Source organism: Nematolebias whitei, chromosome 4 (genome assembly GCF_014905685.2).
Source record: "Nematolebias whitei isolate Nwh7 chromosome 4, NemWhi1, whole genome shotgun sequence".
NCBI lineage: Eukaryota > Metazoa > Chordata > Actinopteri > Cyprinodontiformes > Rivulidae > Nematolebias > Nematolebias whitei.
In genome coordinates this window covers 27,561,549-27,574,412 of record NC_056501.1, presented here as the reverse complement: position 1 = coordinate 27,574,412, position 12,864 = coordinate 27,561,549, and the positions used below count along the sequence as shown (strand labels likewise).

Below are 12,864 nucleotides of genomic sequence, written 5' to 3'. Positions count from 1 at the left end.
TGTAGGTGTTGCCAGAAAAATAAAAAATTATAAACTATCGTACTGTTAAAAAAAAAAAACATTTTTAATTTTTCTGGCAACCCTTATGCCGACCTCAGCTGCCACTGTCCCTACATTCATTGGTTCTGCACCACACAGCACTAGTTAAGGGTCTGCCCCCTGCCAGTACCCACACCCACTCAGCCCAGTTTATGGAACCACCTTGTTCGTAGTTCCAAGCGAACTGCTCCAAGGTGACGATTTTGACGTAAGCAGACAGCAGCCGTTGATTGACCAGCGTCACTGGATGACCCTCCCAGCAAAACTGCAAACTACATCTGAACCTCCACTTCCTCTCTGATCGTGTAGTGTGGTTTTTGCTAGTTTCTGGTATGGGAGCTCCAAAAATAGTGCCATGGACCAGTGGTGAGGTATGGGCCTGGGGATGAATGTTCTATATATTATTTTTCTTAGCGTGAGCTGGATGACCCCACAAGAAATTAGCACAATTACAGAGAGATATCGGAGATGATGGCTACACCCTGACATGAGCAATGCCAGGACATGCTAAAGAAATTAAGGGCCACAACAGGCGGACTGGCTTGATCACAACGACCTGTTACGATACCACCCACTTTGCATTGACGATCCTGCCCACAGAGCAGGGAAACGAGTCACAGTGGAAAATCACCTACACCTGAGAAGATCCGATAAGACGAGAACCGAGGGGAGTCGCACTTATCAGTGGCATAGCTGCTTTATTGTAACTGTCGTTAGTAGAAAAGCTTTTGCAACCTGTAAATGAACGGCCGAACCGTAGCAGAAAAGCTGCGGGTTCACTCAAAGTCCCTCCTCAGGCCCAATTTATATGAGAACAAACTGGAAACATTATAGATATTTTAATATTAATTTTAAATATATTTGTTCACATGGTAATGTTGTGATTCCAAATACACCTTTTCTGTCCTGTTGGTTACCTTTTGTGTATGTGATGTTATGTAGCATCTTCTTGGCTAATTCTTTCTTTCACATGATCTGTTTTCTGCAGGTCACCTGGATATGGTTCGCTTTCTGTTGGAAGCTGGAGCAGACCAGGAGCATAAAACTGATGAGATGCACACAGCACTGATGGAGGCCTGCATGGTGAGCATATGACCCAAACCTCAGTTTAACAACAAGACTTGGTTTAAGAAACCAGATTTGGTGTTGTTTGACTGCATTTTTCGATTTCAAAAGTAATTTTTTCTTTGTTACTTATCACAAGTTTTATTTTATGTATAACTTGCTGGGTTTGCAAGGTCAAGGTTGGACTCTAAAAGATTTTTAAAAAGTGTGGTTTGTCAGGTTTTTTTTAAACTGCATTTTTATCTTTAAAAAATGCAATTAAAGTATAAAGATTTAATCATTAAACTGAAATTGAATTTTGAGTTGTACTGTATGAAGATCTGTAGTGAACCCTCAGATTTGAATCATCCTTAGTTTTAGCCCGAGTAGATGGTGTTTATTTATTCAGGTGCTTATCTCTACATTCTCTGTGTCTCGCTGTCCCAGGACGGCCATGTGGAGGTGGCACGGCTGCTGTTGGACAGCGGTGCTCAGGTCAACATGCCAGCTGACTCCTTTGAGTCACCCCTCACCCTTGCAGCCTGTGGAGGACACGTGGACCTGGCCTCCCTGCTCATAGAGAGAGGTGCCAATTTGGAGGAGGTAAAGAAAACATTTACCATTATATAACAGAAATGTATTTAAAAAAGACACAACACTATGCAATTCTTAGATTGAATTATACCACTGTGTAAGTGTTTCATAGTTGGGATCAAATGTCCCTACTACCACTAAGATCTAATACATTGAACACTGGACTTGTTTTTTGTTTTTGTTTTTCTCCTCATTGCAAGTGGACAAGTCTCTTTGGTAACAGGTTTTCGGGAAATGAGCCACACTCGCTTTTTTTTTTTTTTTTAGATTTCTTATGTTACTGTCTCTGTTTGTGTCCAGGTTAATGATGAAGGTTATACTCCTCTGATGGAAGCAGCAAGAGAAGGACATGAGGAGATGGTAGCACTGCTGCTAGCTCAAGGTATGAAAGCTTTCTTTTCTCATTTGAAGAATGAAAAGTTGAGGTGCCAATCTGAGTAGATTTATTGGCCTTCTTTTAATTCTCGTTTTTTGGAAGAAAGGAAATGTTTGAAACAAACTCAGACCCCATGTGTTGTAGGTAGCTTCGTGAAGCCATGCTGTCATCAGTTCCTGACTTATTATCTGCTCTCCAGGTGGTAACATCAATGCCCAGACAGAGGAGACCCAGGAGACTGCTCTGACTCTGGCATGTTGCGGAGGCTTCTTGGAAGTGGCTGACTTCCTCATTAAGACGGGTGCTGACATCGAGTTGGGCTGCTCTACTCCTTTAATGGAGGCTGCACAAGAGGGCCATCTGGACTTGGTCAAATACCTGCTGGCTGCAGGTGAGCAAGAGAAGCAAATAATAAATAAAGCAACAACTACAAGCTTCATGGCTGTTTTAAAAACACTCCGTCTGTACTTGTGTGCTTACAGTCTTAATCTCTGTCTGCCATTCAGGAGCAAACGTTCATGCCACAACAGCAACGGGCGACACAGCGTTGACGTACGCGTGTGAGAACGGACACACAGATGTGGCAGATGTGCTGCTTCAGGCTGGAGCCAACTTGGTACGTTTTATAAATGCCATTCGTTTCTCATTTTACTCCAGTCTTTATGTTAATATCACATAGTTGTGCAAAACTTTACACTATTTTAAGCCCAAACTTCTGTTTTGTGTAAACACTGTAAAACATTTTTTTTGTTTTAGGAGCACGAGTCTGAAGGGGGACGGACACCCCTGATGAAGGCAGCACGGGCAGGACATCTCTGTACAGTCCAGTTTCTTATCAGCAAAGGTGTGTTACCGTGTAACGGTTCAGTTTTACCTTTTTACATGAACTCTTTAGATTTTCTGCTCCTAAACTGTCTTAAAACGTAAAGTTGTAGATTGTATACTCTTAACAATGTTATTGGTTGTGCATTATTGACTTCAGTGTAGTGTTTAAACTTTGCTTGTTCTCTTTCATGCTCATTTTACTTAATTACATTTATTACTTTTGCATTTACCATACCATACCAATTTATTTTTATTTATTTATTTAAACTCCATATACGCTGTCAATTTAGTTACTGGTTTATTTTATTTGGAGTTTAAAAAGTTCTGTATTGTATCTTCACGGTAGGTTGTTTTTCTACTCTTTGGTCTTACTCTGCAGTTCCACTTTTTGCATTGTACAAAGTTTAAACCTCTTTTATCTTTTAAGCATTGCCTTGTTCTTACTAAATGTTTGAATGCACACAACATTTGTAATGAATTTTGTGTGCTTTTGTCCCATTCAGGTGCTAATGTGAACAGAGCTACTGCCAATAATGATCATACCGTGGTGTCTCTGGCCTGTGCTGGAGGACATCTGGCTGTGGTGGAGTTGCTCTTGGCACATGGAGCAGATCCTACACACAGACTCAAAGTAATGCCCTTATTCTCCTTTTACATCATTTTTATTTATTAGACATAAATAAGCATCTACCTTTGGGTTTAAAATTGATGAAAACTAAATCATGTTTTTTGTGGTAGGATGGTTCAACCATGTTGATAGAAGCTGCTAAGGGTGGCCACACTAACGTAGTGTCCTACCTGTTGGACTACCCCAACAACATCCTGTCTGTCCAAGCCCCAGATCTTTCCCAACTCACACCCCCATCGCAAGATGCATCTCAGGTACATCCTGCAAAAATTGCAGATGCCTTAAACACAAATCCCCATTTTGTACTCGCACAATACTGACGTATCTCTTGTCGTAACAGGTCCCTCGTGTTCCATTCCAAGCTCTCGCTATGGTTGTTCCCCCTCAGGAGCCCGACAGAGCCCCATCAAACATCGCAACGCCCCCACCCGTCTCTAGCAAAGGTAAATAATGCAATGAGTTACAACTGTTAATGGGCGTCTTTGTAATTTCAGCTCTTGTTATAAGATTCACTTATTGTAACTCTTTATTTTGTTTAAAATTCAGGCGTGCCCAAACAGAGACAGGCTGCCCTTCAACCCGGTGTCCCCAGCACAGTCTGTCGGGGGCCCGAAGCAGAACCTCTGCCACCCTTCCACTTGTGCCCGCCTTTAGAGTGCATCGTGGAGGAAACGGAGGGGAAGCTGAACGAACTGGGCCAGAGAATAAGCGCTATTGAGAAAGCTCAGCTAGAGTCGCTAGAGCTGATTCAGGGGGAGCCACTCACCAAAGACAAGATTGAGGAACTGAAGAAGAGCCGAGAGGAGCAGGTAGAGACAATCATTCATTTAGGATCTGAGCTACGAATTACATTCAAATTTACACTCCAAATGCTGTTTTGAATACATTGAGTTCTATCAAAAATACTCAAAGGTGCTGTTTTTCTATTTAGGTGCAAAAGAAGAAGAAAATCTTGAAGGAGCTGCAGAAGGTGGAGCGCCAGCTTCAGCTAAAAACACAGCAACAGTTCACCAAAGAGTACATGGAGGCAAAGGGCTTAAAAGAAGATCAGGAGGCAGGACAGAGCCAGGGTCCAGGTCCGGGGCCTGGGAGTATGACTACTGCCCCAGGACCCCTGCCCACCCCACTGGGTAGTCAAGTACACACTGGCTCTGACACCGATGAAGAGGCCACTAAGGACAGGGAACAAGAAGAGCAGCCCGTGGATGAAGGGGAAGAGGTGAAGCTAGTTTTGACAATATTAATACCAGTCTGCATTCTTATGAATTGTAGAAACTTACGGTGCCTTGTGTTTGTTTTCAGGATGAGGATGACGAAGAAGAGGAGGAGGAAGAAGATGAAGACGAAGAGGAAGAAGAAGAAGAAGAGGAGGAGGAGGAGGAGGAAGAGGAAGAAGAGGAGGAGGATGGTTCAGAGGACAATGCAGATGAAGAAGAGGTTCATTGCCCCACGCTTCCTCGGGTGGGCACAATCCTCTACAGGGATGGGCCACAGCAGCCTCCTCTTCCTCCTTCTCCACAGCCTCAGCCTCCTCCCCAGTCTCTCCAGGCCACCTTTGTCCCTATCCAGCCTCTGCCAGACTACAACTCTGCAGACTACCTGGGAAGCACCAACCCAGAGCTGCAGAGGGTGTTTGTGGAACAGCAGATGTTGGGGCAGCAGCAGCAAGGTCAGGGTCAACAGATAGCTGGGTTTGGCCCCGGAATGATACCTCAGTCGGCTCCAGATGGGCTCATGGTAGCGACACCTGCACAGACGCTCACAGACACACTGGATAATATCATGGCAGGTAGGTTTGTCTGTCAGCAAACATTTCTAGATATGTTTCCAACTTGCATATTCTTAATCTTATGTATTTATTGATTCTGTATTGCAGATGTGAGCAGTCGCATGCCCATGCTGAACACTACAACTTCACCCACACCCCCGTCCCAGCCGCCCACACAGATGTCTGCGAGCATTGCCTCCCCCCCTTCAGTCTTGCCCCTCTACCCCTCCGTTGACATAGACGCACACGTAAGAAGCAAACCGGTTTCATTAGACCTGAACTTTGTAACGTTCGGGACTACGTGTGAAAAGTGTCACTTCTTGTTTCCTCCCAGACGGAGAGCAACCATGACACGGCACTGACGCTTGCTTGTGCAGGAGGGCACGAGGAGCTTGTGTCGGTCCTGATTGCACGGGGAGCCAACATTGAACACCGGGATAAAAAAGGTATAAAGAAAGGAGAATTTGTTCACTTAGGAAAAGGGCTTAAACAGTTTAGATTTGTTGTAGGAAGTCTGAATTTAACGCAGAACATTAATCTCTGCTTTCCGCAGGTTTTACCCCGTTGATTCTGGCTGCCACTGCTGGTCATGTAGGAGTAGTTGAGGTGCTCCTTGACAAAGGGGGGGACATTGAGGCTCAGTCAGAGAGAACCAAAGACACGCCCCTTTCCCTAGCCTGCTCTGGGGGGCGACAGGAGGTAAGTCATTTTTCCCTGGACTTCATATTGACATTTCATTTTAATGTTTTCCTGGCTTCAGCAATGTTGCATAACTTCTTCTTTTTTTAAATATAACATTTTTGAACAGGTTGTGGAGTTGCTGCTGCTGCGGGGAGCCAACAAGGAACACCGCAACGTTTCAGACTACACACCTCTCAGTTTGGCTGCTTCTGGAGGTTATGTCAACATCATCAAGATACTTCTCAATGCTGGAGCTGAGATCAACTCCAGGTGAGCGGCAAGAGTCCTCTTCCATGTGTGGACTCTTTTTTTTTTTTTAATCAGGCGCTGGAGTTACAGATGAACCTTTTTTTGAATGTTTAAATAGGGCTGGACGATGTGGCCAAAACATGTTTCATGATATGTTTCTTAATTTTGGTCGATAACGATATAATTCGACATCGATATAAACAATATAAAAGCCTCAGAAAAACTACAAACTGTACAAGTAAATTAATGTTCACCTTTTATTTGTATTTAGCCTTCAAAGAAATTGGAAATCACAGTCAAATAAACACAAACCTCTAAATTTTGTCAATATTAATAGTTTTAACTTTAAACAACAACAGCAACGTTTGCTGCATGCGTTTCTCTTTTGATGCAGCTGGGGGGCTTGTTTCAGGGACACGTTGGCTCAAACTTTATTGTGTTTCATCTTCTGACTCAGCATATTCTGTCGAGTGGAACAAGTTAATGTTCTCACCGCTAGTTGTAACGACTCTCTGTCACATTTTGCAGCACACTTAGATATCCGAATCACTTCCACACTGCCAAATTAGTCTTTCCTCTTATCAGTTATGTCATCTGCTTTCTCTTCACTTGTGAAAGCTTGTTCAGTCACATTGTGACGGTCATGGGCACTCATTTTGAAGCAAAACCTTACTGCATATTGGAGCTTAGCCTAGCTTAGCCTAGCCTAGCCTGCTACCGCTGACTCCTTCAAGCTGTGGTGTACGTCACCACGCACTTACGTAGTTGTGTCACGGCTTTTTCTGTTCGGGTTGAAACTGAAGCGGCCGTTTCAACCCGAGTAATGTATATCAAAATATCGAAAATGTGCTTAAAACTCATATCACCATTATTGAATAAAATTATATCGTGATATATATCGATATTGAATTATTGTCCAGCCCTATGTTCAAACATTTGCTCTGATTTGTAAAATTTATTTCACTGGGAGAGTTTGAGGCATGTAAAGCACAAAATATCACACAAGTTTAATGGGAAAAAAGTTTTATTTAGGTTTATTTTTTTAACAGATGGCATCTTGACAACTGATATGTAATTTCTATATTACCTTTTATAATAAATAATAAAGAGCTATGTGTTGTCATCATTGTATGGGAACATACAATGATGAAATTGGTTCTCTGCATTTAACCTATCGCACCTGGGATACACCCAGGTGGAGCAGTGGGCAGCTATGTAAGCACCCGGTGAGCAATTAGGGATAAGGTGTCTTGCTCAAGAGACATCACGACATGTGGGAATGGCTGGAGATTTAACCTGGGACTTTCGGGTCCCGAGTTGGCTGCCCTACCTCTACCCCATCTCGGCCTCTAAATTGTTACACTGCTTCTTATCATCGTTACATCAGAAAAGCAGGAATTGTTGTGATATGTAATAGTTTTTTTTATATATCAAGACACATTCTCAGTGATTTACTGTTAAAAAAAAAAAAGGTGATCAGTTTGTGTATCTTTCTTCTTGGTCCCATTAGTGTTTTTGGTTTACAGTAGTTTATATTGTATCTTTTTTTTTGTTTGCTCCTGAATGTTTACTTTTTCATCAGGACTGGCAGTAAGCTGGGGATTTCTCCTCTCATGCTGGCGGCTATGAATGGTCATGTGCCAGCAGTGAAGCTGTTGTTGGATATGGGCTCCGACATCAACGCTCAGATCGAGACCAACAGAAACACAGCTCTGACCCTCGCCTGCTTTCAAGGCCGAGCTGAGGTCGTCAGCTTGCTGCTCGATCGCAAGGCCAATGTAGAGCATCGGGCTAAGGTGACCAGTCTAAATCACAAATATTAAAGCAGATCAAGCTGCACTTTATTCAGTACTTTTTATTGGGTAGTGTACTCAATTTTTTGTTGTTGTTGCATGTCCTGCTCATGTTGCTCACCGAGTCTTTAATCTTGCAGACTGGTCTTACTCCTTTAATGGAGGCGGCCTCCGGAGGTTACGCAGAAGTAGGCAGAGTCCTGCTGGACAAAGGTGCCGATGTCAACGCTCCTCCCGTCCCTTCATCACGAGACACTGCCCTCACCATTGCTGCTGACAAGGGCCACTACAAGTTCTGTGAGCTGCTTATTAACAGGTGAGGACTGTTGGGCTTTCACTTTTGCAAACGTTTCCCAATTTTATTGTATTTTTTTTAAGAGCTGCCAGTTAAATTTTGAGGTCTGTCTTGCTTTGAAAATGCTGCTTTTGCCCAAATGTTGCTCTTGATTTCTTAAAGTGACACTTCTGTTTTTTTATTTTAAGGGGTGCTCATATTGATGTGCGTAACAAGAAGGGAAACACTCCCCTTTGGCTGGCAGCAAACGGCGGTCACTTTGATGTGGTTCAGCTCCTCGTGCATGCCAGCGCTGATGTAGATGCTGCAGACAACCGCAAAATCACCCCACTCATGGCTGCTTTTCGGAAGGTGCGTGGACCATTAAACCTGAGACTGTGCGTTGTGCTGCACTTCAAGCTTCTCATGACTAAAACATATACTGAATGTTTTAGGGTCATGTAAAAGTGGTCCAGTATCTTGTGAAGGAGGTCAACCAGTTTCCTTCAGATATTGAGTGCATGAGATATATTGCCACCATCGCTGACAAGGTAAATATTGATTTATATTTTCAGTCATTTTTTTAATGCAGTTATTGACCTCAGTGAGGTGATCAGAAGTCAGAGCTATAACCTCTTGTTTCCTGAAGGAGCTCTTGAAGAAGTGTCACCAGTGCATGGAGACCATCGTCAAGGCAAAAGACCAGCAGGCAGCTGAGGCCAACAAGAACGCTAGCATCCTTCTCAAGGAGTTGGACTTGGAGAAGGTAATGTCACTGGACTAGAGCGGGAAAATTTAAATAAAAATGAGTCACTATAAGGAATTTTCCAATACTGAGTTAGTTTCAAATTCTCCATCTCAAAAGTTTAATAACAACTAGTTTGTTGAAATTTGGCAGTTTGTCATCAGACTAGTTGTGTGAATGTTTTTGAAGCATTCACACTATTGTGATCCATTTTTTCTTCTTTACGTTTTTCAACATCTTTCTCGTTCCACAGTTTTTGTGCTATTTAAACAAGTCAAGTATCAAAACGTTCAGGTCGTTCAGGAGAAGGGTGCTATGACTTGTTATTGGTGAAACTTTAGCTTTTGGATATATTTAGCTTTTTCTGCTACTTTTTTCTTCTAGAAAATGAATTGAGCTCATTTTACATCCTTCAAATCTTTAGATGTGTTTACAACCTTTTACTGCTCCTTTCACATTTTGTTCTGGTTCAGCTTCTTTCAGCTTCCTGTGCAAATTTAAAGTTTTTCAGTTAATTTCGGCTGTTTTGTGATCGTTTTAGATCCTCTCTGCTAACAACAACATTTTTGCGCTTCTTCTAGCTTCTTTCTGCTAATTTCAGCTTGTTATGCTCCTTTCAGCTTATTTATGCAAGTTTTAGCTTTTTCTGCTATTTTAGCTACTATTAGCTGTTTTTGTGCTAAATTTATCCTTTTCAGTTAATTCCACATTTTGGAGCTCATTTCAGCTCCTTCCACTTCTTTCTGATAGTTTAAACTTCTTTCAGCCTTTTCAGCTACTTCATCTATTTTTGTTAAATTCAGCCTTTTTTAAGCTGATTTCCTCATTTTTGCACTCATTTCTGTTTATTTCAACCTAATTCAACAAATGTGTGTTCAATATGTGTTCTTTGTTCTCTTCTGCTAACTTAGGTTTGTTCTTACATTTCAGCTACATTTCAGAATGTCTTTAGCTATAATTTCAGCAGTTTTTCAGCAAGGTCTTCTGCAATAAGCATTCACACTGCATTTTTGCAGGAAATGCAGTTTCTCTAGTTTTGTTTGCAAGCCTGTAGATTTGAAAACTCCATTTTTATTGGTCTAGAACGGGTGTCAAACTCACTTACAAAAGGGGGTGCAAAATTAAAACCTTTTTCCAACTAAGGGTCAATTTCAGAATCTACATTAACTCAAATCAGATGCCCAGCATATTTTCTTGGTCACAGGTTCCTCAACAAGTGTTTGATTGGTCTCATTAGATGTTCTGTGTTGTGCTTTTGACATCATAATCAAAGATTACTGAAAAAATTCAAGAGATATAAGTATTTTACGTTTCACGTATCATTTTGGGGGCCACATAAGATGTCAATGAGGGCCACATTTGGCCCTCGGGCCTTGAGTTTGACACATATGCTCTAGAATATCATCATGGGATTTTCAACCCTGTATTTAAAAAGAGGAATTCCCAAGCTTCACAATGACAGAAAACATATGAAGGGATTTCCCAGTGCTGTGACAGCTGGCAGAGAAATTGGCCAATTTCAAAGTAAATCCTTTTAGGATTAGAAATAAAATGATTATTTCTGAAGATATGCCTGATGGAAAAACTAAATTTAAAGGTAGATTAGTAAGATTAAACGCTGCTTTATTTACTGTGATCACTTAGATTGTGTCTTTATGGGATTATTTATTTCACAGATCTTAATTATTGCAAAAATTTGAGTGTTTAAAGTTTGATAAATGCTTGGATTTTGAGTAAAGTAATAATAATAATTTTATTTTAAAAGTGCCTTTCAGGACACCCAAGGACACTTTACAGCAAGAAACATATCAGATAAGAGTGTGTAAAAACAAACAAGCACAGTGCAAAGACCAACTGGAATAAATTGAAATATAAAATACATAAAACAAAGTTAAGAAGTATAAGCTGATCTAAAGAGATGTGTTTTCAGAGTAGTCTTGAAAGAAAGAGAGATGGTGTTTCATTAGTCTGGCGGTAGAGAGTTCCAGAGATGAGGGGCAGAGCAGGTGAAGGCCCTGTTCCCCATGGTGGAGAGGCGGGCAGAGGGTACATGGAGGTGTTGCGAAGAGGAGGATCTGAGAGAGCGAGAGGGGATGGAGATGTGTAGGAGGTCGGATAGGTAAGGAGCGGCAAGGTTGTGGATAGCTTTGAAAGTGAGAAGAAGGATTTTGAAGACGATGCGTGATTCAACTGGGAGCCAGTGGAGTTGCTGCAGGACTGGTTTGATGTGATTATAGGAGGAGGTTTGAGTGATGACACGGGCAGCTGAGTTCTGGACCATTTGTCGCTTCTGAAGAGATTTGTTGGTGAGGCCATAAAGAAGGGAGTTGTGTAGTAAATCTGGGAAGTCACAAGACTGTGAACAAGGATGACAATGGAGCGGGGTGTGAGAGAAGGATGGAGACGATTGATATTTCGGAGATGGACTAGGCAGATCGAGTAACGTTGTTGATGTGTGAAGTGAAGGAGAGTGTGATGTCGAAGATGACACCAGGACTCTTAACCTGTGGCGAGGGGGATAGCAGAGAGTTGTTCGGGGGGATGAGAAGATGTTCTGATTTTGAAATAGAGCTTTTGGTACTGACGAGGATGATTTCTATTTTGTTACTCTTTAGTTGAAGGAAATTGTTAGAAAACCAGTGATTGAGCTCACTGAGACAGTCGGTGAGGATGGAGGGTGGGCGAGTGGAGTTTGGTTTGGTTGACAAGTAGAGCTGTGTGTCATCAGCATAACAGTGGAAATAGACACCAAATTTATGGAAGATGTGACCTAGAGAAAGAAGGTAAATGATGAAGAGGAGGGGTCTGAAAGCAGAGCCTTGGGGCACACCCACGGAGATGGGAGAAGACTGAGAATGGAAGGATTTAAGCTGAATGAATTGAGTGCGGTCACAGAGATAAAATTTGAGCCAGTCTAACAGAGTACCTGAGATGCCAATGGAGGTTAGTCTGTTGAGGAGGATAGAATGACAGATTGTGTCGAAGGCAGAACTTAGATCAAGTAGAATGAGGATAGACAGAAGACCAGTGTCAGAAACGAGAAGAAGGTCATTGGTAATTTTTATTAGAGCTGTTTCGGTGCTATGGTGGGGACAAAAACCAGATTGAAACTCTTCATAAATGTTGTTGGATAGGTGAGAGTGAAGCTGACTAGCAACGACTTTTTCAAGAACCTTGGAAATAAAGGGCAGATTAGAGATCAGACAAAGAGTACTTAAATTGGTAGAGTCAAGAGCTGGTTTCTTGATGATGGGGGTAATGGCAGCAGATTTAAAAGCTGTGGGAACAATGCCAGAGGTTAGTTAGAGAGGAGTGGGTGATGATAGGGAGCAGAGACGGGAGACAGGATTTAACAAGAACTGTGGAAAATGGATCAAGCTGGCAGGAGGACTGAATGTCAGATGTCATCAGCAAAGAGGAGGGAGGGAGGGAGGGAGGGGGGAGTTTAACATATATGCTGAGGGTGGTATTTGGGCCAAGGTGTTTAAAAGCTTGAAAGTGTAAATTGTAACCTGGTTAAATAGTTTGCTTTTATCTGAAAGATGTTTTCAGTGTTTTTGTCTTAAAAATGCGACAATTCAAGGTTTAGTGACCTCTGCAATCTGCATGTTTGGTTTTATTGTTATCTTTACATGAGATTTAAAAACCATATGAAGTTAAAAAAGACTTATTCACAAAAATCTTATTTGAAAATTATTTTTATAATGCAGCATATTCTAAAACAAGTGACCGATTTTCAAACTTTTTTTTACAAACCGGATTCCAAAAAAGTTGACACTAAACAAATTGTGAATAAAAACCGAATGCAATGATGTGGAGATGGCAAATGTCAATATTTTATTCGTAAT

The 12,864-nt window shown here is 41.8% G+C and overlaps 1 protein-coding gene across 1 annotated transcript in view; it reads left to right on the top strand.

Moving 5' to 3' along the window:
- Window positions 1–12,864, top strand: part of ankhd1 (ankyrin repeat and KH domain containing 1) — a gene marked incomplete in the record, with an annotated part of 44,259 nt that overhangs the window by 18,389 nt on the left and 13,006 nt on the right. Inside the window, 21 exon segments of the mRNA XM_037675371.1 lie at window positions 1,028–1,122; window positions 1,531–1,686; window positions 1,978–2,059; window positions 2,253–2,444; window positions 2,560–2,669; window positions 2,810–2,897; window positions 3,382–3,509; window positions 3,617–3,760; window positions 3,847–3,949; window positions 4,053–4,315; window positions 4,438–4,725; window positions 4,809–5,295; window positions 5,383–5,522; window positions 5,609–5,720; window positions 5,828–5,973; window positions 6,083–6,225; window positions 7,787–8,000; window positions 8,138–8,313; window positions 8,481–8,643; window positions 8,727–8,822; window positions 8,921–9,037. Coding sequence (XP_037531299.1) covers window positions 1,028–1,122; window positions 1,531–1,686; window positions 1,978–2,059; window positions 2,253–2,444; window positions 2,560–2,669; window positions 2,810–2,897; window positions 3,382–3,509; window positions 3,617–3,760; window positions 3,847–3,949; window positions 4,053–4,315; window positions 4,438–4,725; window positions 4,809–5,295; window positions 5,383–5,522; window positions 5,609–5,720; window positions 5,828–5,973; window positions 6,083–6,225; window positions 7,787–8,000; window positions 8,138–8,313; window positions 8,481–8,643; window positions 8,727–8,822; window positions 8,921–9,037 — 3,443 coding nt within the window.